This window comes from Cololabis saira, chromosome 4 (assembly GCF_033807715.1).
Source record: "Cololabis saira isolate AMF1-May2022 chromosome 4, fColSai1.1, whole genome shotgun sequence".
In the NCBI taxonomy this organism is placed as follows: domain Eukaryota; kingdom Metazoa; phylum Chordata; class Actinopteri; order Beloniformes; family Belonidae; genus Cololabis; species Cololabis saira.
The window spans coordinates 32,428,154-32,449,476 of NC_084590.1; the positions used below are offsets into that span (position 1 = coordinate 32,428,154).

Sequence of the window (21,323 nt, forward strand, 5' to 3'; positions counted from 1 at the left end):
ATGACAGTCATAAAATTAATCAAAGTGGGAATTCTCAGCTTGTTGAAGATAATTACTTTCTTGAATTTCTATGCAGGTTGGAAAAAGGATTAAGAAACTACAAATCCTCAGTATGAAAGCACCTCCTTTTTCAGGGACTGAGATGGTGTTAGATACCAACATAACCATAAATAATCTTTCACAATTAGTATTTAGAAACATTTTCTTATTTATGGTGTTGTGCCATGACTTAACTGCAGTCGTCTTGAGATGATTGGATCTTTCTGCTTTTTTAATTTTATCTTCAGCAAATGAAATGGAGCTCACTGAGAGCCAGGAATGGACTCGACCACTTACATTCCTTTTGAACTTCAAAGATTTACCGGCTGCTATTTGCAGTGCGGCTTTGGTCCATCATCCATCCAAGTGGCAAGCAATTTTGAAGAACTTTGCTGGATTTGAATCTGAGAAAATTACACTTCTGTACACTTCAGAATTCACCTGGCTGTCTTCATCGCCTCAATGAGAAACACAGGTGATTAAGTGCTACTGGAAGACGTATGCACATGCAAAGACACCTTCTCTGTGCTTTTTCATTGTGGATTGTGAGCCATACCACGCCTTCTCCATACTCATTTCTTTCTGTCATTCTGGCGCAGATTGAATTTAATATGGACAACGAATGCTAACTCAGAACTTCTATGAATAGTTTGCAGTCTGTGTTGAATCCTTTGTTTTTGCTTTCATGAAACTCTGTCTTTATGGTCAAATCTGATCATGATGTTCCTAGCTCTTGCAATATGTACTTTAAGTAGGCTATCTAATGGTTAAACAATACAAATCAAAGTCAAAAGTCAAATACATTTAGGTGAAGGAAAATGTATACATTAAAAGTAAGAGATTTCAGAGATGTCCCTGATTCTGCCGACCTGCCCTCCTCAGCTTTAAAGAAAGAAAGAAGAAAAAAAAAAGAAAGCTTAGTACTCCCACAATGGGGAAATTCTTTCTCTGCATTTAACCCATTTTCTAGTTGAACTAGTAGCAGTGGTCTGCGATGCAATGGCACGGCGCGCGGGGAGCAGTACGGGTTAAGGGCCTTGCTCAGGGGCCCAAGGTGGTCGACTTTGGTTGCAATCCAGGGCCTGGGTCCTCCAGACTCCAGCCCTCCTCTGTAACCACTAGGCTGCCACTCCCCCATGACTACGAAAGCGTCATTAATCCTTAGTTTTTGTCTCCAGCCAGTCAATATTGTTATCCAGCTGCCAATGTTCTTGTTTTTAGACAAATCCCAGCTCAGGGTTTATTGAATACTCAACACAATGTCATCAATCTGAATATATTCATATTCAGCAAGAATATTATTTTTTTTTTTAAATGTCTCTACCTTTGAGTAATAATTTTACCATCCCATATAAAATATTGATATTTGTTGGCATTTTCTACACTTCTTTTCTACTACTCTGTACTTTCCGAGGATTGAAGACGCTACAGTTTTCTGATTCTCTCCTCTTTCACCCATTTTGGTTGAACAGAATACGCTCTCTGTTACAGCCATCAACACGACAGTTCCTGTGTCCAAAACAGCCGAACTTATTGATTTACTATCAACAGACGAGCCACAACCGGAGTAGGACATGAAAGGCTGAGACCCTGATTGCATAAATAATACATCTGGATGTAGTTTTACAGCAGACCTTCATTTCTGGACATGCGGCTGTAATATCAACTTGACACTGACACAAACAGTATCTGCAGGCGCTGGTGTGCAAGAGCGAGTGTGAATCAAGGATGTTTTGCAATACAAGAGCGTGTGCTGCAGTATCTTCGCAATGCCTGCATCTGTGTTTAATATTAGTTCCATGAAATATGTATGAAGTGTGTTGGAACCTTTCCTGCCCCCCTACAGGGCACTGGCAGGGTCCTTCAAGCCCACACGAGCGAACGGGAGCACCCCCACAGAAAGACACAATATGGCACCCTGACCATACATTGATGAATGCCCGTCTTTCAGAGCCAACATCAGCCAATGTGAGGAAAACGGCAGAGGAGTGCATGACAGACACAAAAGTAGGAGTGAGGTGATGTAAAGGAGAGGAAACACTTAAGGTGCTGGAGGGAAGAACAGCAATCCTTGTCCATCATTACTCTACAAAACTCAGCTCTAATGAAAAGAAAGTAAAGTGATTTGGAGGATAGAAATTTTGTGTTTGATCTCAACAGAAATGCGTTAGCGGGGCAGGATGAAACTAATAGTGTCGGTTTAACAACATTACTTCAGCAGACGCAGCATGCCAGGGGTGTGGGTTGTTTGGTGGTGCAATTAAGGATCCAATCTTTTACCCAACGCAAGTAAATTACTAAATTACTAAAATGAAACATAGGCATGATATGTAGAGGTACATCATGCAATAAAATATCATCTCTTAAAGTAACACAAAGGATTTGTTTCATGTTAAAATGTCAGTTTTAATTTCGTGTGAAGTCCCTACTATCGACTAAAACCACCCAACGTTACTAGTTCACACATCAATAGGGATGAAACTAGTTCACAGAGCTACAGTGGAGACCATGGCAGAGGAGATTAATATCCAAGACAGTGGATGGAAGAGAAAATAAGAACAACGAGTCATAAAAGTGACTCAGTCAACTCAGTTTTAGCTGAAGCGCTATAGATTTCAAAAGGTCCTTTGTGACACTTGAAAATGTTTTCCTTTTAGTTTGTTTGATATTGAAATGGGTTTTGTGTGAAGTACTTAAAGTATGAGTAGTAACAGTATAACCTACAGTGGAGGGTGAGGGGAATCAGGGAGGATTTCTGACAGGGATGGTCATCTAAGGCCCGGGACACACCAATCGTCGGCAGAATAGCAGTCGGAATGACAGTCGGCTCCCGTCTCCCCGAGTTGGTCAAAAAAATACTCCCGAACACACCAACCCGATGCTCACTGGAGCGTATGTTCTGCGCGTGCACAAGGCGTAATACGTCCCCATAACTGCAGCAAGCGCTAACATGTGATGTCGCCCAAAAATAAAAGCAAAGAAGAACAACAGGAAATGACGGATCGCTCTAGTCTAGAGTTCTGAACTGAGGCCGTCGTCATCAGTCAGTGTTTTCACTTCTGATAGAAGTCAAGAGGGATCGAAAAGACGATGGCTAATAATGAAAATATTAAACAATCAAACACAATCCAAATCCAAACCGATGCGATGATAGAGTTTGGTGATGTGTCTTTGCTAGTAAGTTTACCATCGTCATTTCCGGTTAACCCTGATTCGCTAGTCAAGGGCTACCACTCCACTAATCAGATTGGTCATAGAGGCCGACGGCTAGTGGCAGATTCTACATGTCGAATCGGCCAAAATGAACGCTGACTGCAATGCTGATGGACAACTGCACGGGACACACCAACCCGACTCGAGTCACCAACCTCTTCCGACTGCCCGATGGCATCCAACGGCCGATAATCGAGTTGGTGTGTCCCTGCATTAACAGCTACTCAGGATGAGGAACATGGAGGAACACAACTCAAACCTCAAAACACTTTGCAATTTGAGAAACATGTACAACACATTAGATTACCTTTGCATCAGACTATTGTCTACTCAACCAAAGACCAGCCACATTGCTCTGGTTTAGTCCATGAAAAAGGACCTCTCAAGTATTTGATGCAAAAGTGACGCAATGTAAAAATCCACAATAAACCATTCACTCCGACCCTTATGAAATGTATGAAGATTGAGTTGTTTTAAATCGCGGAAAAAGTGCTTCTTTATGTTCCTCTTTCTGAGTAGCTGTTGGCCGTGCTCCCCATCAGAGTTAGACGATTACTACGACTGGATCTGCATTTGATAGTAAGTTGTATGAGGTATGACAACTAAAGCAGAATAACCCTTTTCTTACTGAGGAAAAAAAAAAAAAAAAGAAGAACACTTTAGGACATTATAGAAAAGTCTATCATTAAGGGATGTCTTCATTATTGCAGATTAATATGGTTTATTTCACAATCGAAACAACTGGCAATGCTCGAGTGCAGTTAGGCCATATAGGACTTTGGTTAGAATAAAGAAAAAGACATGTAAAGAAGATAGCGCTGATAAGGAGCAAGATCATTTTTTGGAGGGACAAAACCAGGATGAACCTGTAGCATCTGAACCTGCTACGGGAGGAGGGGAGAATTGAGAGGCTGAGACAAGGCTGGAAGGCCACCCATCATCTGAAAAACACGTATGGCTGCAAATGCAACAAGTCCCTCTCAACTGGAAGCTGAGCTGCAAACCTTACGAGACAACGCTTCACACATGAACAATTTCTCAAATCATTCATTAAAACCATCCCATGTAGGGGAAAGGAATGGAACATGAGTGAGCTAAATTCATGGTTTGCACATTTCAGACAGCTTATGACTGCAAAGGCTTTTTTCATCCAAATATCAAAAAATAATCCTTGCATTAATTATTCTGTTAGTATGACTAGTTTGTTTAAAGTCTGAGAAAGGGGAAGAACTCTGCCAAACATTTCTGAAAGAGAAGGACTTCATTTAATATCCATTTTACCATGCTGCACTGGTAAAACAACTTGCTCTACTTCTATGTCCAATTATGCAATTAAATAAAAGCTACGATATATTCATAAGGAATGTTGTGTAAATCTGCTACAAAGCAGTGTGAAATCCAGAAAGGGTAAAGTAATTCACTACTTGACGGGGTTAAGGGGTCCTTTTTCATCTCACTTTTTTTGCATTACAGTAGCTTCTTAATTAGGACTGCATTTTGTTGGTGTGTAATGAAGCACGGGCTCTTTCAAGCAGAACAAACACCCTTTAAACGATGCACATACACAAACATAACAAATAGAGTCTCACCAGGACACCAGCCCATCTGTTTGCTAAAGGATTTTTTGTTTTTCCTCAATACCGCTTAAAAAGAGAGTGGGAGGGAAAAGAAAAAAAAAAACTGCAACCCACACCCGCATTAGTGAGTAAGGAGACATGACATCATATTTTTCTGTGCAGAGTCTCTGCAAAGAGCGTGGGCAGGTGTGTGCGGCTAGCTTGTGTGTCTCCGTGTGATTACTACACTGCGAGAGTCGACACAGGCTGAGAGAGCAGCAGATCAGACTGCTGCGTGTACGCGTTTGTGTGTCTGTCACTTAGAACTCGAGGAGATCTAAAAGAATCCTCTTGCACATCTCCACATTCATCTCCTCATTTCTGCCTCGGCTCCTCTGGCATAACTTTGTTTGCTCCTTTCTGTCTCCTCTCCCTGTTAATCCGCTGCTAATACAATTTATTTATTATTTTTCTTTTTGACTTTTGTATGGCTGCCATGCCCTGTGAGCACTGTTTAATTCTCCCTCAAATTCCCCGAGGAGAATAAAGGGATGAGGAGCATGTGGGGGTGGGGTGGGGGACTACAAGGGCAGAGGCACTTCATTAATCAATCAACCAGCTTTGAAAACTCACCTAATTAACTGCTAATTACAGATCTGGGCACAATGCCAGTTGGCTTCCTAGCCATTTCCACTAATATGACCCCCGCGGTCCGTCAAGTGACAGAAGAGGACCCCCCCCCTCCACTCCACCTCCACACACACAAACACACACATCAATTCCATCCCCCTTTGCCCTCTTCTTTATTAGTATTTTTCTTTCATGCATTCGATCATCCATTTGTTCTTCATGGTCTGCAGAAGCAGCAGATCACAGCCGATAACTCAAACAGCACAGCAGATAAGTTACCTACGCCTCTCGCTACTTCTCCCAATCTGTTCCGACACCAGACGGTGGTCACATTGATTTTTTTTTTTCCTTTTGCAGTCTTACCGGAGAAATATCAGCTGACATCACAGGGTCTCTGAGGATTTCTGAAGGCATCGTCTCTCCCCAGTGGTGGCTGCTCCGGTTCTCATCTTTTACCTCCAGGCTCGCTTTACGGGACATACTAGCCCGCCAGGCCCGCTGGATCCTGGGAATGTAAAATATATGTATCTGTGAAAATCTATCCACTGCATAGCAAATGACGTAATCATTTTAAGTCTAGGCTCGCTAAGCTGCCAATTGATAACATAATTAAGGGCTTTTAAAAGAAAAGGCTATGTGCATAGATAATGACGATTGGATGTTGAAGAGTGGCAATAAAATGATCAGAATCATAGATTAGAACAGTCTTTCCCAAATTGGGGGCGTGCAGAGCCATGGCACAGGAGGCCCAGTATGAATGAATGAAAAAAATGAATGCTTGGATACTCCTAGCGAAAATGCCAACAGGCATCAGGCAAATGCCCGGGGCTCCCCGAGGCTGACCAACTTTGAATCACAACAGAGCAGCGACAATGAGAATTTGCAATGGCCAGCAGAGAACTCCCTAAAGGACTCTAACAAGCCTCTACCTCTCGCTCGGCTTCTTATGCAAACAAACCTGAAGAGAGTGGGTCTATTAAAATGAAGAGAAGCTATCCATCTGGCAGTAAGAATCGAAAGTAGTGCAAAAAAAACCATCAAGAAAGTGGTAAGTAATGCAGATAATAGATACGCTAATTTAACTCAGAGCAGCTTAGTATGTCCTGCTAAAGTTGAGCTTCACAGTAGAGACACCTGCAATCAACTTGTTTACTCAGATAGCAGGCTGAAAAAATAAAATAACTATATTGGACAAAACTCATTCTTCAGCTATCAAGTCAAAGCTGTGTCCAGTTTGACTCAACTGTCAAGCTAAGAATGTTAAGTTATAGAATTCATTGATAAGAAATATAGACAATGCGCTACTGCATGAATGGAAATAATGGTGCGTTGTGTGCCAGTGGTGTTTATATTTTATTTTAAAACAATACAAATGTGCACTATTTAAAAAATAAAAAAATTAATTATGAAATAACATTGATTAATTAGTTGGAGAGGCCTCCTGTGAATTTTTGCCTAGGTGCCCTCCGGAACCACCTCTGTGCATAATGGATAGATTTCTGCGCAAAAAGATTATTGTAAACCAAAGGAGGATCCACCAGGAAAAGTTTGGTAACCGTTGGATTAGAACATTTTAGTATGTTAACAGTAGCGACTTAATATCACCAGTCTTAAGTGTCAGCTCAATATACAGCACGGTCAATTTGTTTCACCATCCCTGTTTGCTGCTGGTTTTCAGGCCTCTTCTTACAAACCTTTTTCAGTATAGGCTGGTTTCCATTAGCTCCATTAGTCTGAGGTAAAACCCAGGAAGTTAAAACATGTGACAGGACCATTTCCCCCTGGGACCTTCGAGCTGTTCTGTCTCAATGATAGTGTTGGACCTGGCAGAATCCACTGACTTAGCAAAGTAACATTCTGTACCACTTGGTGGCAGAAATGCATCACTTTAGTTGCATAGTAACTTCCAATAAAATATATTAAAAGGGGGTGAAGAAAAGAAAAATAAGTTATAAAAAAAACAACCTGAAAAATAGGATGATGAAAACAGCATGAAAGAAGCTGAGATGGCTGTGTGGCATGTAATGGTGTGGAGTGAGAAAAAGAAGACTCAGACTTAAAAGGTGACATGGGGAGCGCTAAATAATTTCATCTCCTGCCTACAGCATACCCAATAAGCACGGGGTCAACATCAAGCCCTACCCAGGGGCAGTTGAGCTGAAATAACTTAGCAGCAACAGGGATTTTGTTTCTGCCAAAAGCAAAACTTCCTGATAATTTCTGTAGTGAGGCTGTTCCTTGTGATGGAGATGCGCCAACGGACGACACCCTGTAAAACTACCCCAGACCCCCGCCAATAGAAACCTGGCTAATGGTGGCTCTAAACGTGAACACATCTACTGTTTTCAGGCCGTATTCAGGGTTCACATAAAGAGTAACTACCAGGAGCTGCACAGAAAATTCACTTCACTCGTGTATGCCAACAAAACGGGTGTGGATGGGAGACAGGTTGGAAAATGGCTTGTAAATTACAGGTTTATCGACCTGTCTTGGTGCCTAAATACTCACCTCGACAACCAATAATTTTCCAGGCGCAAAATAAGAGTTGGAAAAACTTCCTACAAACTTGTACATCTAGTAATGACAGCGGGGGTAATAAAAGTGGTATAGCAGATTAACGGTGGACATTTGATATATTTTCGGGGTAAAACACAAACCCTATATTCCCCCTGATATGCGAAGTGGTGTCTTATTTTAGAGATAAATGCGCAGTATGCTGTTTCAATAATGCATATGCATAATAAGAAGCACTGCATTAACATATGTATGACTGAGCAATACATTTACAATCTTCGTAGTAGTTAAGGCAAAGCTAAAAAGTGCTATAAACAGAAAGTGTAGGCTATCTAACTTCACATTTTGGTACTTTAGATTTTTTTTTTTTTTTTTTTTTAAAAGGACACTTTTGAAGGCTATTTTCAGAATATGAGACCTATAAACAGCTTTTTCCACATTAACATATCAGCTTTTGTATAAAACTCTAGGGAAAATGTGCGGCGCACCCCCGCTTACTTTCTCGCCCACATTCCTCTTAACATTGTTTTTTTTTTTTCCTTTCTTCCCCTTTTGAGTCTTGGTCACACACTTTCTTGATCTCTCTCCATCGACATCACCTCGGTTCGCAACCTCTACAAACAGCTCTCTCAAGCTGTCTATCACTTTCGACCGTCTTTCAACCCCCCCACCCCACCCCTACACCAGGGTCCGGGACGGAGAGTGGGATCAATTACTCGATGGAGAAACACATTCACCTCCAGTGGAGCAGAGAGTCAGCTATACCAAGTGGAATAAATTGAATTGAGCCATAACTCTCTGCTCCAAAACCAATATCTTTCCCCTTGTCTTTGACCATCCCTATTTTCTCCACTTTTACTCTCTTTACGCTAATTATCAAGCCACGCTTCCTGTTTGACAGCCTTTTCTGTTAGCTAATCTTAACTTTTATTTTCTTCTGTTTCACCTTTTATACCAAAACCATGTCAAGACTACATAGAGATTGCTCTCTTTGCAATCTTCAACTTGTAAGAAAGTGAAAGCCCGAGGCAAGACCTATCCTTCGCTCTTGCACCTGTAAAATCATATTAGATGGAGGTCTACAAGGGTTCATACACTTCAAATGGCACTCTGACCCTTGAGTTCAGAACCTCATCAGTGCAAAAATCGAATTAAAGCCAAATCATTTGAAGCATCAAGCCCAAGTGCTTTTAAAAGGTAAGGGTAAAGTAGGTGGCATTAAATGCAAGAAAGATCTATAGTGGAAAGGGGAGACTGATTATTTGCATAAACAGTCATACGGAAGTGCAAATGAGTCACAGGTCATACTCACACAATAGCTTTTATCTCAAGCCGCTGCTGCTGATCACGTTGATGAAAGCGATTATCATCTTCCTCACCCTTGCAGGGACAGCTTCTGTGACAGGAACAAGGTAGGAACAAAGAGAAAGCTGTGAGATTCAGAAAAAGAGTAGAAGACATTTAATAACGTTTGAAACTTATCTGTACACTTTTCTTTCAGAGTTGTCTAAACTCTGTTAAAATACAGATGTGAAACCTCAGGATGTATTGAGAACATAGAAAGATCAGATCACTCAGGCCATATTCAGAGGTTCTCTGGGACACCTGTGGCTACATTATTTTAAAAGTATAAACAGAAATGTGTCCTGGGTGATGCTGAACGGCTGCCCATTTCCGTGATATGACTTCACCCAAGCGGCAGAGTTTAATAGATCATCCCATTTCCTGCAAAAAAACCCCCCAACAAAAACCAATCCTGTAAAAAGCTGCATCTAATCTCACTATGATGGGTGGTGTTGGTTCTGGGAGTTGCCTTTTAATGGGCCTTTTCTTCAATGTCTGCTCCCTACATGCAACATCAGTGATTGAAGGAAAGATGCCGTTTTTTATGAGCAGACATTGTTTTTCAGTTTGGGAGAAATGTTCAGAGGTAAATCTGAAGTGAGTTTCAAGGCTTTGGTGTGGTCTGCGAAAGTGAGCTGACTCAGCATCAAATGAATAAGTCGGGTACCATTTCAGCATATGACATTTTCAACCAATCAGTGTACAGCTCAGTTCCTAGCAGCTAGTTTAAGAGGGTGGTGTCAGCATCTTAACTCCACTTGACCCCATATTCTGTGGGGTGTGCTTTTAAAATCAGTGCTTTCAGGAGAGGCACAACGATGAGAGTCACAGCTTTGCTTTTCCCTCTTTAGGAAGTACAGCAAATACAGCATGATGTAAAATCAGATTAAGTTAAAGACGACAAATCTGCATACGCTTCTGTGATCCCACAAAACCCTCCAAATCTGAACTGCTCACTGAGTTACATAATTTCAGACTTGGGTGTCCACAAAGTGACATGGTCGTGTTATCTCAGAGTTTTTGAGTGGGTAGCCACTTTACACTCCCACAAATACCCATACAAAAGATACTAATATGCTGCCATTCGATTAGGGAAATAGAACGTCAAGTGAACAGTGACAGATGGCATATTAAATTGCATTATTATTTAACAAAATGCAGACGCAGTGTGTGGAAAAACAAAGTACAGTCTTATTACTTCCAAAGATATTAAGAATGTCAGTAACAGCCGGGTGTAATTAATCTACTGTGATACCCTCGAGTAATTGAGTATTACAACGATTTGTGAGTTTTGGCTGTTTGCTGCTCTGGAGCATTTGGATAGGTGTTAACACAATGCCAGAAAGAAAAGATGTCAGCAATGATCTTAGAGAACCAAATTGTTGTTGCTCTGCAATTTGTTTGTTTTTCCAAGCAATTTGTAGTTTCTCATTCCTAGAGAACGTTTGAATGTAGAAAAAGTTGTCAGTCTTTTCAAAAGTGAATATCCTAGCAGGTTTAGACCAGACCATGCGATGCTCAGATAAATAAGAAAAACAAACAAGTAAAGCATTAGATCAAACCTGCACATGTATGGGTTTTTTGTGCAACTGTGAAAACCAAGCCCAGCACATCAAGACACATATCTTCCACCCAACATGACACTCAAATGCCCTGAGAGGACTTCTGTTTGATTTATATGTGTGCTAATTTTGCTTTTTCATAATGTATGTGTTATATAACCGAGTTTATTAAAACTAGTGCCATCAAGATTTAAAAAAAATTTGATTAATTAGATCTGTAATTAATTAATCTAAATCTCTTTTTTAATCTCACCTAAATATTGCTCAGAAAAGCACTCAACTTGAGTTTTTTTCCTTTAAATTCATGACATTATTGTGGCAGATCAAAAGATTGATATACAACACAAAAAAGTGGCTTCATAAAGTAATTTGTTATTTTTTTAACAGATTGAACAGATGTAGTCCTAGCCATTTACATCCACTTGGCAAGAACATTCACCAGCCTCTCGGTCACAGACGTGCGCATGCGCGGGCTGCTTTCCTCGAGTTTAGTTTTGGGAAGAGCGTTGCTGTGGCAACATCGTTACTGCTAACGTTAACTGTGGCTGCGCTCACCATAGACATATACGTCACTAGCGGAGCAGGCGGGGGGGCAGGGGGGGGTGGCCGCCCCGGGCCCACTGCTCCGTGGGGGCCCACGCCGAAGAGGAAAAAAAAAAAGTGTTCTGAATAAAATAAGGAAAGTTGGACTTTATAACAATTGCGTTCATAAGGGTAAAGTTGTTTAAAAAATAAAAATGAAAGAAATAGTCCCTTCTCCCCTTGTGTGTCTGCCTGTCATGCACGGGTACGTGCGCGCATGTTGTCTGTTTACTTTTAAGCCTGAATTATGGTTTTGCGTTACACCAACGCAGAGCATTAGCATTAGGGTACGGCGTAGGATGCACGTCGCCGCGTACCCTACGCCGTAGGCTCTGCGTTGGTGTAACGCGGAACCATAAATCAGCCTTTAGCCAGTTGTCACATCAGAAGTGGAGCCTTAAAGCAGGAAAGTCATGCTGAGTTTCAGCAGGCTGAAATGATTAAAAACTATCTCTGCTGCATGGATGAGGCCTCAAACCTCACCTTGCTCTCAATCAAGAGGGACATCACCATTGATGAGAGCAAAGTGATTGAAAGGTTTGCAGTGAAGAAGAAGATCGTTAAATGTGTACCCCCCCCCCCTCCTTGGATGGAAATATGTTTTGTTGTGGTTCTCTGCCCACCGCTGGATGAAACCATCATTGGTAAGCTGTCATAATATTAATTATTTCTGATAACATTGTCATGACGCTGAATATCAGGCCTTTCCTATATTGTTTGTTGCTGTTTGACCGCCGTGTCGCTCAGTCATTGTGTTAAATACATGTCGTCCTTGTAAACTGTTGTCGTGTAGGTTGAACATGTGTGTCTGAATTGTGCTACTCGGCAAATCCGACATCTATGGCTAAGATGAAAACTTAGCCTTAAAAATAAAAATATCCCCACGATAAGTCATAATTATGAGATAAAAAGTCGAAATTATGACATAGAAAGTCAAAATTATGAGATATAAAGTCGAAATTATGAGATATAAAGTCGAAATTATGAGATAGAAAGTAATAATTATGAGATAGAAAGTCAAAATTATGAGATAGAAAGTCATAATTATGAGATAGAAAGTCGAAACTATGAGATAGAAAGTCGAAACTATGAGATAGAAAGTCGAAATTATGAGATAGAAAGTTATAATTATGAGATAGAAAGTCAAAATTATAAGATAGAAAGTCATAATTATAAGATAAAAAGTTGAAATTATGACTTTATGTCATATATATGACTTACCATGGGGATATTATCATATTTTTTTCTTTTACTGGCAGAAATGAGCTTCCATAGACATCACTGGATGTCATTTGATTTTTATCTCCAGTTTGATAGTTATATCTTAAAGTCTGCATTAGGCTTATAATTAGGTTTGACATAATGACTGGTAAATCCATGGTGCTGAAACCTCATGTGAATGGTTCTGACCGTGTCGCCTGCGTGCTGTGGTTGTGTCAGAGGCGCTGATCTGTGGCATTTTTTTAGCGATGATGTTTTAACGGGGATGTTTAGGCCACATCTAGAATGCTTCGCCCCCCCTAGGCTGGGACCCCTGCTCCGCCCCTGATATACGTATATATGTCTATCGCGCTCACGACCGGGTGCCTTGCGTTTGTGTGGCTAAACTTGAGTTGCTTCGGTGGTGAGCAAAGTCCTTTCCACAAAGAGCAAATATCACTCTACCTTTATCAATGGTGCCGTCGGGGCGTTTTAGAAATGTAAATTCCCCATTCACTGGACCGACATCTTTCACATGCTCCTCCATTTTCACCTCTCTTCTCCGCTACTCACCGCGCGCGCGCCCGCCCCTCCCACCTGTCCAGCTTCAATCATGGATGTATTATATAACTTCAATGGGTAGCTAACCACGCCCACACACAGTAACAGCCAATCAGTGTCCACTTCAGGTGTGACTCACCATCGTTTTCCACATAGACATGTAGACGCAGCATCGAGTGTTCTTGCCCGAGTGTTCTATATTTAATTTTCTCAGATGGCAAAAATAAGAACTTTATTGATCCCACATAGGAGTAATTAATTAATGTTATATCAGCTAAAGAGAACAAGGTAGTGCCGAAAAACAATATAGATCCCCCCTCACAAAAATAAGAAAAATAGAGAAACATATTTTCTCATCAACAAAACATATTTTAAATTTTTCAAGTAACAAAATAACATATTTGAACCATTTTTCAGACAATAAAATAACATTTTAACCATTTTTCAGACAACAAATAACATTCTTATTTTTGTGAGGGGGGATATATATTGTTTTCCGGTGTTGTGCCGGATTCAGCACCCCTGCCGTGAAAAGCACCCCCTTGTCGTACACACAATGACAAAAATTATATTCTCATTCCACACACTCACATGAACACATACTTAGGAGTTTATATTCAATGATAAGTAGACCAAGAAAAAAAACAACACACTGACACTTCAATATATTTAGATATACACACTCACACAAACACATACTTAGGAGTTTATATTATATATATATTTACAAATATTATGGAAGACAACACAGTAAGCAGGCTATTAATTAATGACATCAATAACCATTTACCCGATTTTTGTTATCTGTGACTGTGATTGTGGGAAAGTATGACTATTGTGGAATCCATGAGCGCATTTAAACATGAATCATTAACACAAAACTGGACGCTAAACAGTGTGTACGACGAGGGGGTGCTTTTCACGGCAGGGGTGCTGAATCCGGCACAAAACCGGCACTACCTTGTTCTCTATAGCTGATATAACATGAATTACTCCTATGTGGGATCAATAAAGTTCTTATTTTTGCCATCTGAGAAAATTAAATATATTATATTTGGTGCCTAACCGTTTCCCAAGTATATTAGTGCGTGTGTGAATGAATAAATGAGACGTAAAATGTAAATTTCTTTGTAGAAAGGCGCTTTATGAAAATAAGTCAATTTACTTGTATTAGTTTACAGCGCAGTCTTGCCACATCCAATATGGCGGCGACGTTGACGTGCGGCTCAGCGCTCGATGGGGCGTCTACATATATATGTCTATGGTTTTCCACCCACAACTGAAGCACAGGAATCCCACCCACAAACACAGATTTCATAATAAAGGCAACTCGCAAACAGAAAAAGTAGAGATTAGAAGTTAGAGATTAAAAAATAGATTAAGCGATTAAAAAACATAAGGCGCTTAATATGTCTGTAACTAATTAATCAAATTCATGCGCTAATTTGACACCCCTAATTCAAATCTTTAATTAATATCTTTAAATCTAAAATACATGTGACCTGGGAATCTATCAAAATGTTCATATCTGAATGATGATACAGTTTAGGTCGATGAAAATAAACTGGACAACAGTAAATCTGCTGCTGTCCAGTTTGTGCGACTTTCCACTGCCACAGCAGAAGATTACTTCTGGATGGCACTGGGCCTTGGAATACAGTATGACATCCTCTTACTGTAGATTGAGGGCTTTCCATAAAATATGACTTACAGTTGGGACATTTCAGTGTCTTACCTCTCAATCTTCTGAACTGCTTGTCCTCCGCCGTGGCTGCAGTAACGATGACACCGCTTCACTTTTTCCTGCACGGTAAAAATACCAACTCATCAACAGGGTTTTAAATAGTCGACAATTAATTATATTTTTTACAGGATGAGCTATTCTTTGATAAGATACAGTACATCTATAATGTTTGTGGTCAAGCTTAAACTGAACTGTAACTAACAAGGTTTCAGTTTAAGACACTGAAGTCCTATAAGTGGGATTTAATCTTAACATGGGCAGCATGTCTAGGGTGGTGGAAATAAGTGTGAATAATCAGGAACACCACTGTGGAGAAGGGATTTGTTGATACATGGCGACCCGTGTGCCAGCAGTAATCACGGGGAGGACTCTCTTAGACAGCTCAGAGGCCACGAGCTAAACAAGAATGGACACACAAACGTGTTTCTAAAACAGCTCCATTCTCTCTCTATCCATCATAGTCCATGTATTTTTCCATACTTATGTTTATGTCCTTTTGGATACATCAATGTTTTTGAGATACATTCCATCACTAGATCACTATAGAAGTTTGAAGATTATCCATCAATCCATTATCTATGCCAGCTTAGTCCTATCTAGGGATCTGCTGGAGCACGTCCCAGCTCTCTTAAGGTGAAAGGCAAGGATACACCATGAACTCCCAACGTGAACAGTCCACACAGAGAGGGCAATGCCAGGATTTGAACCAGCAACTTTCCTGCTGTCAGGCAACAGTGCTAACCACCAAGATACAACATACTGCCTATTAGGGGTGTAACGATACACTAATCTCACGATACGGTACGATACACGATATTGAGGTCACGATAACGATACGATACGATATTATAGCAGTATTTTTTTAACAACCTTGAATGAGGAACATACTGTATGACTGGAAAAAAATGTATTTTATTTGAAAGACATAAAATACAAAACAATGCTGTGCATTTGCCCTATTGTTCCAGTTTGTAATGCTTTATAACTGTTTAAGTTTTAAAGAGAAAGCCAGGCCAACCATTTTCCACAAACTGAACTAAAAGTAAATGTCAGGTTTGCATTATGCATCTTCAGTTTCATACAAGTAAAAATATTTTGCCACAAACTGAATAGTTTCTCTCATGTATGATTTGACTTTTTTCTTTTCCAAAAATTTAACATGTAAAATTAAATAAATAAATAAAAGTAAATAAATACATACAATTTTACATCATAAAAAAGATTGATTCATGCTCACCTTATAAGTGTAAGAGGAGATTTAATTTTGTTAAGAAGTTTATTTTGGTAATTCAGGGTTCATTACGCAGAAGTCACGCAGAAGTTGTCCCCGTGTTATCCTACACACGACCCCAAAAAGGTTTAATTTAATAAGGTAAGGCTTAACTCTACACCAGCCTTACATAAGTAAAAGTTCAGAGCTCAAAACCCTAAGAGTCCCGTGATCGGGACCGCAAAACGGTACTAGTTTCTTCTGAGCGGAGGAAGATTTTGGTCCGCGGGTCGAGGCGCGGTCGTCACGCGTGGTCGGATGCATGTTACTAGTCAACACAATAGATTAATATTAATAACATAATATTGCGATACAGTTTGTCAGCTCCACGACACGTATTGTGACGTTTTTGTATCGCGAAATTTCGTGGCACGATATATTGTTACACCCCTACTGCCTATTATATTCTATTATAACTCAATGAAGTTAACCTCAGCTCCAAGTAGCATTCCAGTGTTTTACATCCCATTCTGGCTTTCACAGGAAACTGCTTGCAGTTTCCTTGTTTTGAACGAGCCTCACTGTTTCCATTATTGGTATTTCCAGCTGCAGTGGGGCAGCTGCTGTTTCCAAGGATGAACCCACTGTTCAGTGTTGCATCACTGCACTCATACAGAGTGGCACACTCACAAAGTTTGTGATTGCTAGAGAACACAGAGGAGGAGTTGGCAGCTAAAGAGGCACATTGCACTCTCAAGAGTTGGTGAAAAGGGAAAATGTTCCAAAAGAATATTGGACTTTCAATCATCGTGTACAGATGAGCAACACCATGGAAGCATAAATGATGCTTGACGCGTGCTGAATGAGTAAATAAGCAGCTGCTGGTCTAGGCAACCAGGGGAAAATTGTACCATGTAGGACAATCATTTCCACGCCACCTTCCTGTGTTTGTGTTGTATCCATTTTGCTTCAACGTAACCCAGACACCGTGCAAAATTCCTGTATTAGTTGTCCAGTTCTGAATGTTCTTGTTTCTGCACTCACTAAATCCAGGAGAGATTAGGAATTCAAGATGCCGGGCAAAACGCCAGTGACGATTTGAGTTTAACTGTATCAACAAGTGTTAGGCCGCTTCACTCAGGACTCCATTCAGATGCTCAACCCAGAGGAAGAATCCATGACAAATAATAACAGAAATGTTCATTTGTGGAGTATAAGCATATGAGAACATTTATTTTTAATTCAAACAACCACAAACGTGTGATGAATTATAACCTCTTGCTGACGCGATTGAGCAAATAATCTGGTCAATGTCATTTCACTGGAACAGTAGTTTTTTATGTATTTATAACCAGTAATCCAGTAGGGTGATCCAGTAAACCGATAGTACTGCAATTCTGTGAACCAGAGACATAGAAGCTCTTCTGCTGAGCATGTAAACAACTTAATTGCATTATTTTCAATATCAAAATAAGGGCAATCAATAGACTGAAAGGGGAGGTAAGGTGAAGGAAGGCGGTAATAAGCACTGGGCAGCTGAAAAATGGTGCACGGATGGAAAAGAGGAAGGAAGGAGGAGAAAACAACAGCACAAACAACAGCACACTGCAGAAGGGCTGCTCCCCTTTAATTGATGAGTTTTTAAAATCATAATTTCTCAAAGTCCTAGTTCTATCACAGAGATCGATGGCAAGCAGAGCTGTAACGCTCACACACCCACACCCACTTCTTGCCCTATTTGAGCGGGAGATGGGAAAACTTACGAGCCCTTCCAGTGCAGCCTCTCAGTGACAAAGATCTTTGACATGTGTATGAGCCCGTGAACAGGAGAAAGAAAACATGCACATTCAAACATGCATACGACGCAGGATCTTGATTGCATGGGGGTACGTTGAAGCAGCACACCAGTGGGCTGTCTGGCCAAAGTCTCAGCCCAAGGAAATAACCAATCAGAAGGGTTGTAACAGTGGAGATGCTCATTAATTGCATCATCGGAAATCAATTTACATACGCATTACGTGCAAGGAGCAATATGGGAGTCAACACTTACAGCTTCGCCTGAAAGCAGCCTGCTGAGAGAAGCAGGTCTCCCTGAAAAGCTCTTGTAAATACATGATTTGGGAAGTAATTTTCTTGGTATTGTGGCTTTGGGGCAAATAAGTTGACGATTACATCTTTTTAGTAATTTCATTGCATCTAAATCTAATTAGAGGTGAGAGGAGGGTCACAAAATCAGAGGGAAGGAGTGGGAAAACAACACGGTGCATGTTTAGTGCTTGTATACTGACAAAGAATATAAATGATAAGCTGTTATTGACTGGAACGGCAGGGATCTCCGTGCTGATCGGACTGCAACATGCGCTGCAGAGACTTCTACATCCACACAATAGACAGACTGCTGCACTCATGCAGCTTTCAAACCGCACTTCTCTAAAGAAGAAGAGGTGGGCAGGTGATGACTTGTACATGTGGGAGAAAACATCCAGAAGTCCGGCAATATGAGGGTTATGACAGGTGAGATGGAGGAGGCTTAGGGTGAGAGGATGATCTCAGTGGTTAATAGTAGTGGACTATTCCACCAACAAGTATGAACCAGGAGAGGTTGATATATGGCGAGGAAGGGTTGTAGGAGCACATACCATGGGTAAAACAATCTTTCAGCAGTCAAAGCCTATAAGCTTACAGTCTCAGACCATGCCATCTTTCTGCAACACTGTAAATGGATGAGAAGGAAACTGCTATAAACGTGGAATGTGCAGGTGTGCATCCATGCATGCAGCTTAGAAGAACTGAAGGCACATTTATATGACCAAAAATAAAATAAATTCTTATTTGTTAGGTCAACTGCAGCAAGGGTGTATACTTTAACGGATATGTGAGTGTACGTATCATAAGATCATGTCACACTAAAGAGGCACCCCTTTGCCAGCATGCTGGCTCATCTTTCTCCCGTGCAGGTTTTTACAACTTAATCGTGGAGCCTCGAGTGAGCCGGCGCAAGCAGCACTCAGCGCTGCCATGTCCCACTGGGAGCGAGAGATGATGAAGCACTTCTGAAATATGACACCCTCGCCTGGCACCGCACTCCAGCTATGTGCATCCCTCTATATGACAGAGAAGGATGCATCGGTCCCATCACTTGGAGTATGAAAGACACCCATCCATGCCTCTGTTGAGCAAAAACTCAAGTTCATCAAAAAAAGGAGATATTTTTTCTTCATATTTAGAGTGTCATGAGTAACAAGGACTTCAAGTATGACGATGAATGGTTTTGCTACGAGTGCTGTGTCAACCATTTCACCTGTACTGTATATTTCATGCATAACCCCATTACATATGACCTCTTTGGCATGCTGTTTAAATAAGCTCCCTGTAAAATGGTTAACAACGTGGCATGGTCATAAAATTCAGCTGTCCCATTGATTACGGGGTAATAGCTGGATAGATTAATGTGTTTCTCAGGGGGTAACCGCCTCTGCAATGAATCTGAATCACTCATGCAAACACAGCAAGCAAGCACTCTCCATAACTAATAACCCGCATTTGTATCCTTCCTCATATTTCACGTGCTGATTACTGATTAGTCTTTTTTCCACGTGCCTCCTTGGCAGGATGACATGAACCTCCTGGCTGATTCGAGCTTGAACATGTTTGAGGCTGTCAAAATTCATGTGTCAGGTGGGGCAAATGGAAACTATTAGGTGAATATCCGGAGTCAAAATGGGAAAGTTTAGAGAAGACTGGAGTAAACAAGTGTAAGTGTGCTTGAGAGCAAGATGAGTGTTGTCGTCCCATAACTATTTATTGCAGTTTCAATAGGAAGTAGTGGTGGAACAGGGCTCTCAGATCTCTCAGGCTGGATATCAACAGCCGCCGATAATGTACAACTACATCACTGGCATTAAATATTCAGCAGCGCAATACACAGCAGGTGAACCTGCACACCTACACTCACCAAGCCCACACAGAGCAGATGAGATCAGATGCTTCTTTTCAAAACGGGATCTCATTGTCAAGTACAGACACTGCTCTCCTCAAACCATCTGCCTGAGTTTCATAACTTCTATTAAAACCCTCCATGTGCAATGAGATCTTGTCACAGTTTGATGAGGAGCATCTCCCGCTGCTCTCAGCAGAATAAGTCAGCTATCACTGCTGAAAATCAAGTTATTTATAAGTGAAGGTGCTGTATGTTGTATCAGGGAGACTGGAAGGGCAAAAAAAAAAAAAAAAAAAAGATATCAGGAATTGGAGCTCAAGCTGAAATAAAGGAGACTCAGTCCCCAAAATGAATTTGAATTATGATTCAGTGTAGTAAGCAGCAATGTTAAGAGTGGCTTACCTGGTTATTGATGCACAGAGCAAGGTGCTTCCTCTCCCGAGCCAGACTCCCGCTGCGCAGCTTCAGCTCCTCTCCCTGGTACATGCTCCTGGAGGAAACCCACATTATTCAAGTTACACACACTAAACTCTCCGATTTACAAATTGGTGATTAGCTGCCAAGCTGTGAGCAGCCTTTTACTCGTTGTGCAGGGTTTCTAATCACTAATCGGTGCATATCGGAGCATCCTGTACCGGAGCATCTCGTGTTTTATATCTTCAATGGTCACTGTTGCGGAATATGAGATTAAAAGAATCGCTGGATGTGCCACCAACCTGTACGTGCCGGTTCTCAGCATGACGAGCTCCTCCCGTGCAGTCAGACAGACACAGATGAAGTGAACACTTTGAGTCGGAGCAGCCGATGAGGGAGCAGACTTGGAGAATCCTGCAGCCAATGGGATGCTGAGCGTGTGCGCATTTAAAAAAAATCATTATTAAATAAATACTGTGCCCCCAGCGCCCCCATTTTCCTATGACTGTCAACTTTAAATGCAGTATTAACTGATCGGCATTCTCTCTGGGGAAAAAAACTGTCATATGAAATGGGACGATTTAGATTACTGGTAGCCTATCTGAAACTAATTTAACGAAACCTTTTCAACCTCAGAACCAAAATCTCGTATTGGTCGAGTATGGATTAGATTTCAACCATTGCAGAGTTTGCATATTTGCATATAATTTCCAGATAAAAGATGTCTCAAATCTGGCTTTGACTGAAGCCTAAATTATGGTTTCCGCGTTAAATCGACGCAGAGCCTACGCCGTAGGGTACGGCGTAGCCTACG

The 21,323-nt window shown here is 41.0% G+C and overlaps 1 protein-coding gene across 1 annotated transcript in view; it reads right to left on the minus strand.

Annotated features, from left to right (window-relative positions):
* schip1 (schwannomin interacting protein 1) overlaps window positions 1-20,868 on the minus strand; it is a 272,692-nt gene extending 251,824 nt beyond the window's left edge. The window contains exons 1-5 of the mRNA XM_061719473.1: window positions 20,812-20,868; window positions 20,498-20,585; window positions 14,937-15,004; window positions 9,265-9,348; window positions 5,802-5,943 (exon numbers count right to left, since the gene is read on the minus strand). Of these exons, the coding sequence (XP_061575457.1) occupies window positions 5,802-5,943; window positions 9,265-9,348; window positions 14,937-15,004; window positions 20,498-20,585; window positions 20,812-20,834 (405 nt within the window). The 5' untranslated portion in view covers window positions 20,835-20,868. The remainder of the gene's footprint in view (window positions 1-5,801; window positions 5,944-9,264; window positions 9,349-14,936; window positions 15,005-20,497; window positions 20,586-20,811) is intronic.
* Between the last annotated feature and the right edge of the window lie 455 nt (window positions 20,869-21,323).